Here is a 12,775-nt window from a genome sequence, read left to right as displayed (position 1 = left end):
TTTATCTTCTAAGTTAACAAGATTTAAAACTATTGGCTCTATTTTTATCTTTTATTTTTTAGAACACAGTAAAATAATATTTTTACCATTTGAATAGTAAACAAATATGTCATGAGTATAGGGTTTTTTTGGGTATTTTCATATTAATGTAGGGTATTTTAGTTTTTTAACCTTTAATTATTGATTTTTTAATTAAAAACATTGCTAGAGTGTAAAAGGCACCTGTGATTTTAAAATAGTACGTGCAGTGCCTTCTCGTAGCCATTCATGCTTTTTTTCAATGTCGTTAGAAATGTTGTTGCATCTTCTTTCTTTTAATGCGGTGTGTAGTGACAAAGAATAAACAATTTGTTACAGGTGATCGTTTTATTTTTTTTATTTTTTTTCTCTCCTCTCCTAACATGTACATTCATCCTTTTTGTTTTTTATATTACAATTTTCATCATTATTCTCTCTCCTCCCCTAAAAAATACATGCGTTCTCTTTGTTTTTTTATATTTTAATTTTTATCTTTATTTTTTTTTATTCTTGGTCTTTTTATTAAAAAAACCCATTTGTTTTCAATTTAGTCTTTAATTTTTAATGTTTTTTCTTAGTTGTTTTTTCACCTTTTGCTAGAATTGTTTTTTCTTTTAATTTAACTTTTCAATAAAAAAAATATATTGCCCTCAAATTTATTTATTTATTTATTTTATTTTTTTATTTTTAATTATAATTTTTTGTTTTAGATTCTTTTATGTGACTGGTTTTTTTCTCAATTTCGTCCTTCAACATTTGATTTGGTAGCGATTCGACTTTGATTTTTTCATTCACGGTACTTCTAATTCATGATCTGAGTTACGAGTTTAAAAAGTTAATACATATTAACATCATTTTTTTTTTTGCTCATTTTTTTTTGATTTTATCGTTTGACATTTAAAAAAAAAATTGGCTTTTGATTTTTTATAATTTTTTTATTATCTTATCTTGGTCTTGTGACTCGAATCATGAGCTTTGCAGGTTAATCCAGGTTAACTCACATCTAATTATCCAGGTTATATGTTTATCATGCTAACTTAAGGTATCTATTTTTAATCATTTTCGTGTTTCAATGTTTTTTTTCTAACTTGTCATATTTTTTTGATAAATTTATTTTTTGTTTATTATCGTTCCTTATTTTTTTATCGTGTAATTAATATAAAATCAACGTATTAAACCCGGTCAAACTTGTATTTTTTTATTTTTTTTAAATATGATTGAATATAAAGTTAATTTTAATAAATAAATTTAGTAAATATAATTAGATAAATATCTCATTATGCTTTATCTATATGTCTATCTTTTGATTTTTCAGTTTTACTTTAAGTTATTATTAATGATTTATTTATTTATTTATTTATATGAATATTTATTTATTTATTTAATTAAATGTTTATATAAACTTCTTAATCCAAACTAAATTTTTTTCTATGTAAAAAACAAGAAAATAAAATCTGCATATCTAAATATTTTTGATATAAAAAATATATGACACCCAGGGAATCGCAGGTGAAATGGCTAGTTTACAAGTAAATTATGTTTACATTTAATTGACAGTTAATTAAAGAATGAATAGTAGATGACAAAACGAGGGGCAGATCAGTCCATACACATTTTTAGCACGGCAAAATTCCTCTGTCGAAGCTAACTATATATAACGGCACGCTGTCTCTATATCTAGGGTTTTGGGACTTCTTCACTTGCCTTCTTCACACTCTAAGAGCAGGCGCCGCTTACCCAAAGACCAACCCTTGCTCCGAAACCCTAGCCCAAAGCCATGGTAAGCATCGAAACCTCTCTCTTTTATTTTCTTTCATTGCCTTCTTCTCCTTATGCATATGTGTGTTAGATCTATGTACTTTAATAGTTAGTTTGACATGATTGAATTATTTTGATTGATAGTCGCTGGTAGCAAATGAGGAATTCCAACATATTCTTCGTGTTTTGAACACCAACGTTGATGGCAAACAGAAGATTATGTTTGCTCTTACATCCATTAAAGGTATTGGTCGTCGTTTCGCTAACATTGTCTGCAAGAAGGCCGATGTAGACATGAACAAGAGGTGCTTACCTTTTACCTTTTCCCGCCTTTTTAATATATTAATCTGTTAAAAATTTCACTCTCGTCTTTATTTTTGGAATAGAAGTTTCTCCCTTCGATTATTCAATCACGGTTTGTGTTATAGTGATGGTTTGTTACAAGCTCGGTGGCTTGATTTCTTACTGTAAAACAAATGGAAAATTTAGTTAGAGGATTTTTATAGATTCCCTTTTTACTAAGTTGAGGATGATTTATTAATTTATAATTGTCTTCAATTTTTTTTGGGCAACTGTTCGAGGGAGGTTAGAAATTTGATAAATGAGCGTTAGAGAAGAGCTGGCTGGTTTTATAACTTTTGCTGACCTTCTTCTAGGCTTTGTAGCTGCATAATGTTTTGGGTTTATTCATAGCTGGCTGTTGATGGATGTTAGTCAATTTTTGAAATTTGGGTGGCTGTGTTTGTAGAGCTGGTGAACTGTCAGCTGAGGAGCTTGACAAGCTTATGACAATTGTTGCTAATCCTCGTCAGTTCAAGATTCCAGACTGGTTCCTTAACAGGCAGAAGGACTACAAGGATGGAAAGTACTCCCAGGTTGTTTCCAATGCATTGGACATGAAGCTGAGAGATGATCTTGAGCGTTTGAAGAAGATCAGGTTTGCTATGATTCCTTTTAGACATGATATTTTGGGGAGAAAACAAGATACTTTTTTCTTTTGTTCTGTTAGTTTTTTTGGTTTACTTTAGCTGGTGTGATTCTTTTTCTGCAGAAATCACCGTGGTCTCCGTCACTACTGGGGTCTCCGAGTGCGTGGGCAGCACACCAAGACCACTGGCCGTAGGGGAAAGACTGTTGGTGTCTCCAAGAAGCGATGATCTGGTCACACAGATCGTGTTCTCTTGCTACAATGCAGTATTTTTCGGGTTCTCAGTCATTTCTTTTTCAAGCAAAAAAATTTAGTATAACTTAGATTGTTTGCTTGAACTCTGTTTTGTTTTTGCTGGTTGGATATTTCTCGATGCGTTGTCTCTGAGAAGATCATATTTTTGCTTAAATATTTTTCCGTGAGATATCTTTTTGTATGTTTACTTATATTCTGGTTTCTGATTTTGGATGGAGGCATATGCAAGAACAAGCAACATGAGTGTTTCCTACTGGGTTGCCAAACTAACATGTGTCTTCAATGAGATAGAAGCAGTTGCATGATTAATGTATAGTCTGTAATTGCCAAGAAAACACATGTCTTAATCTTAATACCTGTTGAACGGTGCCAGTCTTGGGTGTTTTAGTTGGAAACATCTGCTATCCTACTACCCCTCACCGTATTGATACAGTAACTTTCACATATGTAATAGTATGGCTGTAAGGGAATTAGATTTGTAAACCTTATATCTATGCTAGGCTTAAAATAAGTTTATCCAATGAACTTGGAGTGTATTTTCTATAAAATATAATTTAACTGTGATGTAAGAGATGTTATCAAGGGTTAGTAGGTTGCGGTGAGCATGATACTGACATAGAAGTGGAGTCCCACCTGGAATTGAATTTTTGTAGAATCATTGTGATTTACTCATCGTAGAAACCTTCCCAATTACACAGCATGCCACTATTTTACAAACAACCAAATGCTATGTTATAGCTTTTCTAGGGAAACTTGTCTCTCAGGAAAAGGTGCTTTAGGATATCAAAATTTAGGGATGATATCTCGCAAATGGTGAATGTTCTGATGGTGAAAAATTATGGATTGTCAAGGCATTGTTCTGCGATCCCTTGTTGGAGGATATGGTGGCCTAATGCGAGGCTAATTTGGTTTCCTTTTCTAAACCTAACGGCATTGGGATCCTTGTATCTTAGTGTTAGACTTGTAGCTGGGTTTACTATCGTATTTATGTTGATACATTTTTCAATAATTCATAGGCAAGATATTTCGTGTGTTTTATAACTTTATTCCTTTCTATTCAGAGAGAATATAGATCATAGAAATTTGTAACCAATCATTAATCAATTTGGGGAGTAAGAATAGTATTTGATTGCTACAAATATGGATTATTGAAAAGAATAAGACATTTATTTAGATATTTTCGTTACAATGTCATGTATCACTTAGCTTAGATCTGTACGAATAGATTAGGTACTGTTGGCAAAAACCTCGTATAGCTTCTTCCATTTCTTGAATATGACCAATAGTGGTTTAAATTTATATAGAAAGAATTTACACGCACAAACACTTACAATTAGATAGTGTTTATAAATCTCATTATAGGTACCTAAAGATGATCTAGTTACCATTGAAGCCGGAAGGGGCTCTCTAAATTGATTCTTTTCCAGCCATAAGCTCCCATTGCATCATTATAGGAATTAGAGGTCGGTCTATAGTCTATGTAATAATTTGAGCCACTTCACATATTTGTTAATTGAATGATTTAAATAATATATTAATCTTTGAAAATAATTTTGCTCTAAGTACGGATTTAAGCCATATGTATTAACCACTATATGCTACAACATTTAATTGTTAACTAAGCAATTAAAATAATTTATTAACCTGTTTTACTGTTTATATAAACAATAAAACCAACTCCATTAGAAACAAATAAACGGAAAATAGCAATATGAAAAGATCCTGGTGGACTCGAGCAACTCGTAACTCAAGTTTGAGGGTTAATTTTTATCACGTGTTCGTGGTCATGATAGTTATAGCACTTAGCCAGCCTTGCTTGCTTTGGTTTAGGGTTGATTATTTTTGGTTTAGTTTGATTTTTATATGAAAAATTAATTAAATTAAAATTATTATTTTTTAAAATTTAAAACTGAAATCAATTCAAACGAATTAATTTTAATTCGATTCAGTTCTTGATGTTCAAAAGCCAGTGAAACTCATAAACAAATCTCATTTATGCTATTCAAAAACTTGTTCCAGTTTATATGAGGCATGATTAAATTTCATTTACAATACAAGCAAAACCAAAGTTGCAAATTACAACATAATGAAAAAAACAAAAACCTACAAAATATCAAGGAAAATAAAAATTAGAGCAAAGGCTCTCTTTGAAAGAGAAGCAGATGAACAAATCCTGATGTAGTTTAGCTTGATTTTGTAAAAGTTGTTGCCATTTACAACTCAGAAAAGGAATTAGCCTCAAAACATGATTCATTGGGTTTAGTTCTGGTAATCCCAGTGAATAAAAATGCTAGACGTATAGGTTAAATGGATCCTTTGAAATTAATTTTTTCACTGCGATAAAAAGATTTTAACATGCTATTGAGAGAAGAGAATATGACTGATGGAGAAGATAATGCAGGAAGGCAGAGAGACAAGAGGGGGCTTTAGAGTTATGGTTGAACCGGTTTAGTTTATTCTGGTTTAATTAGTTTTAGGCATTTAAAACCGAAACAGAATTGAACCGAAAATTTTTTTGGGTTTTCTAATTAGTTAATTTATTTTTTTAATTTGGGTTTTTTGGTTAATTTGTTTTTTATTTTTTCAATTCAATCATTTTTTCAGGTTTTTTCTCACCTCTACTCAGGCTAGTTTTAACCTTGAGACCTTTTTTTATTTAAATAATATCATTTCTAGTTTTTTTTAATTGAAAAAAATCATATCTTAGGTTAATGTGCCTGCTCACAGATTAGCTTGTCCAAGACCTTGAGTGAGTTGATCCTTGAGTTGGGTCTCATGACTACGATTTTGGGAGAAATTGTTGCGAGAACCCACAATGCCACGGTGGTGAGTCGGCTCATGGTGTGCTGGACTCTCGTTAAAATTTCTTCTTGTATTGGACTTGGCTTGGAGCTGAATTTGAGCTGACAGAAAATATTGTGCAGCTGTTTTCAACGAGCTTGTTTGGGCCTGATCCACCCATTTTGATATAGCATGAACCCACCAAAAAATACTCTGCTATTTTAATAAATACTGGAGAAAGAAGTATCTTCTTATGGGCTAGAGTCTCCACTGCTAAAATTACTCTGTTCTATAGTTTTGGTGCAGTTATTTATTACGGGATTGAAAACCCTGAACTTACCACACCTAGAATACTTAAAGAAGATAGATAAATATTAGGCTCGAGATCTGGTTTCATTGATGAGCCGGTGCTAGGTAAGAGACCTCGTGAGGGACAAAACCACATGTACAGTATGTAGATACCTGTTTGCCATCCCTATATTCCCAGGAATTACAAGTTGAACCATAATATAATCATATTTATGGAGAAACAAGTCATCATCAGTGACATCTGTAACTTTCACTGAATCTTCTGTGGCCATCCTCGTCCTTGAAAACATCATATTAATTGCGAGGGAAACGGAGGACGAAAATCAAGATTCCCTTGTGCAGTCCGTGTAAAACAGTTTTCACATTTTTAATCGACACAAGTTTGGCCACTTGTTAATCCACTAGTTGTCTTGATGCGAAGATTCTTCCAGATTAAAGAAATATGAGAAACAGGAGTCCTGTGCTTGCTTGCAAGACGGATCTACCTTCGTCTTACTCCTCCTGTAAAAGACAACGGTTTTCATGTTCTTCACCGGCCGAGAAATTAGTTTATATTTTAACATTTGACAGGATTTGACCCGTTCCCAACCTAATAGTCCTCTTGTCTTGATTCATTACCTCTGCAAAACAATGAGTGGACATAATATTTATTGTCTGTGCAAGAACGTGGTTTATTAGAGTTAACTTGGAAGATTAAAGCAAGTTCTAGCTGAAAAAGAAAGTGGGATAAGCATGCACGAAAGGTTTAACAAAACTAATTTCAATCTTACACATGAAGTCTTCAAAATTAATCCAAATGTTACAGCTTTTCTTCTACATTGCAGCTAACTTTTTTGTTTCAGTAGAGAGGAAAGTACGGAAAAGGAAATGAAGAAAAAGGGTCTAATGAAATTTTTAGAATTTATGTAACAGGTGATGGATATCAATTCGTCATCCAGCAAAAACAAAGCTTCACTATAGAGTGAAAAACGTAATCTCATCAAATTTACATTTGATAGAACAAGCCCTCCAAGTCCCTTGGCTTAATTGAAAGCTTCTATCCCCAACCAGCTATCAAAGAGTGAATTATAGACATCTCGTTCACGAGCACTTGTAATTACTATTTAAAAAAAAGATGAAAGAGAGAGAGAGATGGAGTAAAAAAGAAAAGGTAGGACAAGTACCTCGGCTTTTCTTGTAACCATGCACTGCCTGCATTCCAAAAAAACCCGATTTCCGGGGAAAAAAACAAAATTTCTAATCTAGAACCCGAAAACAATACTAACAAATCGAGAAAAAAAAAGTTTCCAGCTTAATAAATACAAGAACCAAAAGCAAGATGGTGGTGAGGGGATAAGGTGTTATAATAGAAGACAAAAGGAGGCTCAATTTTGTCCCCCCCACACATATATATTGCTAAATTAAAGGTAACAAGATTAGACAATCATTTTCCGACACACACATACTACATTACATGCACTGCCGCGAAATCCCACAACTACCGGAGGAAAAATCCTCTCCCCGGCGGCCAGCATCTTCTGGCATTTGCGATGACAAAAGACTAACAAGAAGATCAGCAAAAGCTCCAACAATGAACTTGTGGCTACTCTTAGGATTAAGATCAAGATAACACGATAGTAGCTCGTGCAAATACTCCCAATTAGCGTTGACGTCCACCAAGTCACGTGCCTCCACCATCTCTTGCATGGATCGCCGGAAGTCCATGTACGGGTCCGGTGAGTAGGTGGGGACAGCAACACTGTCTTTAACGGTTGGGGATTTTAATAACTGGGGATGAGTACTGTTATTACAACTATCAACCAACAAAGACTTGTCATTGGAGGGATTCGTTGTCAGACCATTGCTGTCAGATTGCGGGGCTACTACATTGTCTGATAAGTCTGATGAAGTGACAATGGATGGTGTGGATTCAATAATGGAGTTGGAGCGGCCAGGGGAGGAGAAGAAGAAGCGCTGAGAGGCGTAGACGGTGGCTAAGTCAGGTTCAGAGGAGGAGGAGGAGCTGGAAGAAGTGGTGGTGGAGGCGGAATCAATGGTGGGGTCATAGAGGGAATTATAGTTTTTTATGAGGAATGCATCGCTGTGATCATCTGGGGTTAGTAGGGTAGTGGGGGATTGATCATGGGGTGGTAGTGGACGTCTGATCTTAGTGAAGCATAGATTGAGGTTTCTTCCTATTGTGCCTGCCATTATTTTGTTTCTGTGATTGTGCAGGAAAGAAAGAGGGGAGTGTGAAGGTGAATTAAAGGAAAAGAAACTATAACAAAATGGTGGGTTGTGCAGTCTTTTAATTGTGATGGAGAGGAGGGTCCATCTTGGTTATTGCCTTGATGGCGCATGTTGTCACTAGTCATTTGTATTTTTAGTTCAACGGCGACTAGACAGAAGTAAATGCGGACCTTTTATGTAGCATGAGTTTTGGAGTCCTTAAAGCAGTGTTTTATTTCTCGAATTTAATGGCGCTCATATTTTGCTCGCCCACAACGTATGAGTTGCTTTCCTGTTTATATTAACATTATTATTTTAATATTAGCAAATAAAATTTAAATTTTAAAAAAGATGGTGTTTTTATTGTATATAATCTCATAAAATACTATTTATTACAATAATATATTTTAATTTATTTTTTCTCTTCTAATTTTTCCTTTAACATTTAATTTATTAAGGATTAAATTTTATAATTTGTTGCAGTTTGTTTTTTATATTGTTATTCTTAATCTTATGTTGGATTTAGTTGGTTAACTCGGTTGAATCGAGTTTTTTTTATTTTATTTTTTTTAATTTTATCATTTAATTTTGGATTGATTAGGAATTAAATTTCATGATTTGTTTCAGTTTTTTTCTATAAAGTTACCACAATTTCATGATCCAAGTTACAAGTTAACCCAATTAGGCGCTAATCACTTTATTGTATCTCATTTTAAGATTGATTTTTTTTTTCAATTTTATCTTTTAATATGGGTTTATTGAGAATTAAACTTCACAATTTTATCTCACTTTACTTTTTATTGGGTTATACAGCCTCATAACCCGAGTTACAAGTTTGATAGGTTAACCCCAGTTAACTCGGGTTGTTTTTTTATGTTTATTTTTTATGAAATTATCCCGATCTCATGACATGAGTCATGGGTTTAGTAGGATAAACATTGTTGACTAAGATAGTTTTTTTGTGTCCAATTATCCATTGTAATAAAAAAAATCTCCTTTGTTTTTTTTTTAAATATATTTATTTCTTTTGTTTCATCCTTCAACATTTGTTTTATTCGAGATTAGGCTTCATGATTTGTTGTAGTTTGCTTTCTATATGGTTATTATAGTCTCATGATTAATAGTTTTTTAATTTTATCCTTCAATAATGAGTTTATTGAGAATCAAGCTTTATAATTTCTTTATATAGGATTATCTCAATCTCATAATTTAGATAATTAGTTTGACAAGTTAACTTGACTCAGAAGTTGACCAAACTAAGAGGTCAAGTCCCGCGTAACACAGGTTAACCCGAGAAAATGAAATAAAAAATATTTGAAGTTTTTAATATCCCACTTGAAAAAGTTAAGAAATAATCTATATGCATGTAAGCTATAAAAAATGTGAGGCATGAAGTATAATATAATTATCTCACATTGAGAAGTTAAGAAATAACCATATGGATATAGGTTATATATAGTTATTCCGCATCAAAAAATTAAGAAACAATTCATATAGATGTAAGCTATAAAAAAAATATAAGGTATGAAGTGTAATATAGTTATCCCATGTTGAAAAGTTATATAAAAAAAATATAAGATATGAAGTGTAATATAGTTATCCCATGTTGAAAAGTTATATAAAAAAAATATAAGATATGAAGTGTAATATAGTTATCCCATGTTGAAAAGTTAAGAAACAATCAATGTGAATGTAAGCTATATATAGTTATTTTACATTAAAAAATTAAGAAACAATCCATATAGATGTAGGATATAAAAAATAAATGTGAGGCATGAAATGTATTATAGTTATCCTACATCAAAAAATTAAGAAACAATCCATGTGAAAATAGGTTATATAGAGTTATCCCACCTCAAAAAGTTAAGAAACAATTCATATGGATATAAACTATAAAACGAGATGTATGGCTAAGTATTTATAAATTAGTTTTATATTTTTGGATTTATTGAAAAAAATGTTAAAAACAAAATCCAATCTCACCTGTGTTATACAAGGTCACCTAGGTTTTAGGTTGACCTGGTTAGTCACCTAGGTTTAACCGTTGCATGTTTGGATTTTTATGGGTTGAGAATAATCAAAACCTCGATTCTTGGGTCAACCTGGACGAGCCAGACCAAGTTATATAATTATGCTCGTAACAGTAAGTTTGTATTTTCTATTGTAAGGAGTGGTCTTATAATTTTTATTACAAAAAAAATTAAAAAAAATATGATCAAAAAAATTAAAAAAAATATATATAATCTTAGATCAATAATATCTTCAGGATTAATTTAAAGTCTTCTTAGTTGAGACAGACATAAAAAAAAACTTGAAATAAATGGCAACTATAATGAGAATGTCAGATTTTTTTTATTTGAAACAATATTACTAGAAAGATTAAAATTACCGTAAATTACTAAAAGAAAAGGAAGAATTGATGAATGTCCCTATTAAAGAAAGAAATAGAGAATCAATCCTTCAATGAATAGGAATAAAAAATAAAAAAGGGATACAGAAAGAGTAAATATCAAAAGAATTAAAAGAAAAGAAAAACTCATAGACAAACAAAAGAAAAACAACTCTAAAAAGGTAGTGACTTGAAGTATGATTCAAAGATTACTAACTTACTAGATAAACAAGTAGATATCAAGAGAATTAGATATGAGAAAAGAAAAGAATCATAAACAACTTAAATTAGTTTGAAATCTAGGGAAAAAAAGACATAAAGCTCGAAGAAAAAACACTAGATTCAAGTCAAGGATTAAAGATAAAAGAAATTGAGTGTGATCCAAGATTAAAATCATCATAAGATGTAAAAAAAAAAAAAGTTAAAATCTTTTTAAATGTTTATTAACTCCTAAAAAGTAAATCAGTCATTACTAAGATATTTAAAGGGAAATAAGTATTATACGCAAAATTAGCCAAGAAAATATAAAGTCCTGGATAGAAAAAATATGCTAGACTTGATTGCTGATCAAATTTGATAGAAATTCATACTTGTATAACTGAACATTCTTTAATTAAAAAATTGATTAATAAGAGTAGTTAACAAGGCAAAAAAGAATCTACGTGTTGCGAGAGTTTTAAAACAAGGAATGATATAGATTAAAATAACAGTTATTAACAACAACAACAATTGCTATGTAATTCAATTAAATTTACAAGATCTTTAAAATATGCTTATTACTCATGTAATTGTAGACTGATAACAGTTGGCTTATAACAGTAAATTTGTATTCAATAAACTTGTAATTTTCATTTTAATTTATAGGCTTGTAGTTTTTATTATATAAAAAAGAAAAACATGTTCTCTTGGATTAAGAACATCTCCATGATTAATTCAAAGTCATTTTAGTTAATATATACACACACACATTATTATTTATAAATAATAAACTAGCTGCTCTTATACTCGGTTCTCAGTCTTGAACAAGCATATGTTATAGAGAACATGTTATACAGAAAGAGTAAATTTGTATAGAAAGAGTAAATTTGTATTCGGATAATCAATCAACTGCCGAGCTCGCAAAGTTACTTGGAAGGAATTATGCGTCGATGATCACATTCTAACAAAAAACATTATCAGAAGATGATAGTAAAATTACTATTTATAAGACACAAGAACCTGTACTTGACAGATTAGAATGTGAAAGAAAAAAGAGAGAAGATAGACGTGGGTGTGATCATATATCATGCTAAACATTTGAGTACGTCTCCAATGCGTGGTCATTATGTAACAATCACCAAAAGTTCTTAAAGCATAGGGTTACATGCAAATAAATAAATAAATATATATATATGGATTTTTGAGAAAATTATGCAGACATACTGGCATATTTGCCTTACAAATGATGTTGGTGAAGAATCATATCCTTGTAACAACTTGTCATTTTTGTCACCATTAAAAGGAGGGAGGTTACTTTGATGGCCAAGCAATCGCCATCCAGCTACCTCAATAAATGCAGGATGGGATGTTGATTTCTCCGATGACATGAGCGCGTAAGAGTCAAGGATTTCTTGTGGAAGTGAGCGATTTTGCACGTCTTGTTGCGTTACAAGGAAGCTGCACATGCATGCACACCGGCAGAGGTGGAGGTCAAAGTCTTCCTTTTGTTTTATTTCTTGGTTCTCTGCACCTTAAATAAACAGATTAATTCAACTCCGGGAGCTGGATGATTGATTTTTACCATTTTTATTATCATGGAGTGATGAATGGTCACAATCAGTCCACTGATTATCACATAAGAAAACGATGTACGGTTATGATCACTTCATAAGATTACACACAGGCCCAGTCCTGGAGGCTGTGCTTTTGGGTCCCATAATTACCCTGCTTGTTTCAGCGTCTATCACGTTGTAATAATTTGATTTTTGTAGCCAAATCCGATCCCTGGATTCCCATTCACATGTAAATTTCTTCTCAATGTAACTTTACTGGACAAGCTAATTAAGCTACTCTCAGTTTCATCAGCGAGGAGGATTAGGTATTGCTGTTGAAAGAGTGTTCCTCTCAGCCTGGCCCTTGAGTTTAAAGAG

At 32.0% G+C, this 12,775-nt stretch overlaps 2 protein-coding genes and 1 long non-coding RNA gene across 7 annotated transcripts; 1 reads left to right on the top strand and 2 right to left on the bottom strand.

Moving 5' to 3' along the window:
* The first annotated feature begins 1,681 nt into the window (after positions 1–1,681).
* On the top strand, positions 1,682–3,130 carry LOC105131420 (40S ribosomal protein S18-like). The gene is made up of 4 exons (XM_011034388.1): positions 1,682–1,798; positions 1,921–2,081; positions 2,525–2,713; positions 2,828–3,130. The coding sequence occupies exons 1-4, from the start codon at positions 1,796–1,798 to the stop codon at positions 2,931–2,933; spliced, it is 459 nt and encodes a 152-aa protein (XP_011032690.1). The 5' UTR covers positions 1,682–1,795; the 3' UTR covers positions 2,934–3,130.
* Positions 3,038–4,773, bottom strand: LOC105131421 (uncharacterized). The gene is made up of 2 exons (XR_843426.1): positions 4,549–4,773; positions 3,038–4,498 (listed from the first exon to the last, which is right to left on the bottom strand). It is a non-coding gene; the product is annotated as an uncharacterized LOC105131421 (long non-coding RNA).
* Positions 4,774–6,104: 1,331 nt separating this feature from the next.
* On the bottom strand, positions 6,105–8,375 carry LOC105131418 (transcription repressor OFP16-like). Of its 5 annotated transcripts, XM_011034385.1 has the most exons (3): positions 6,820–8,375; positions 6,639–6,669; positions 6,115–6,550 (listed from the first exon to the last, which is right to left on the bottom strand). In XM_011034385.1, the coding sequence occupies exon 1, from the start codon at positions 8,237–8,239 to the stop codon at positions 7,499–7,501; it is 741 nt and encodes a 246-aa protein (XP_011032687.1). In that variant the 5' UTR covers positions 8,240–8,375; the 3' UTR covers positions 6,115–6,550; positions 6,639–6,669; positions 6,820–7,498. The 5 variants fall into 5 exon arrangements, with proteins under 5 accessions (XP_011032688.1, XP_011032689.1, XP_011032687.1 ...); XM_011034386.1 differs by having other exon boundaries at positions 6,105–6,669; positions 7,213–8,375; XM_011034387.1 differs by lacking the exon at positions 6,639–6,669 and having other exon boundaries at positions 6,105–6,550; positions 7,213–8,375.
* Between the last annotated feature and the right edge of the window lie 4,400 nt (positions 8,376–12,775).

The sequence above is a fragment of the Populus euphratica genome, unplaced genomic scaffold (assembly GCF_000495115.2).
Source record: "Populus euphratica unplaced genomic scaffold, PopEup_1.0 scaffold23.1, whole genome shotgun sequence".
NCBI lineage: Eukaryota > Viridiplantae > Streptophyta > Magnoliopsida > Malpighiales > Salicaceae > Populus > Populus euphratica.
The sequence above is the reverse complement of the archived record's forward strand: the minus strand, read 5'-3'. Positions and strand labels throughout refer to the sequence as shown.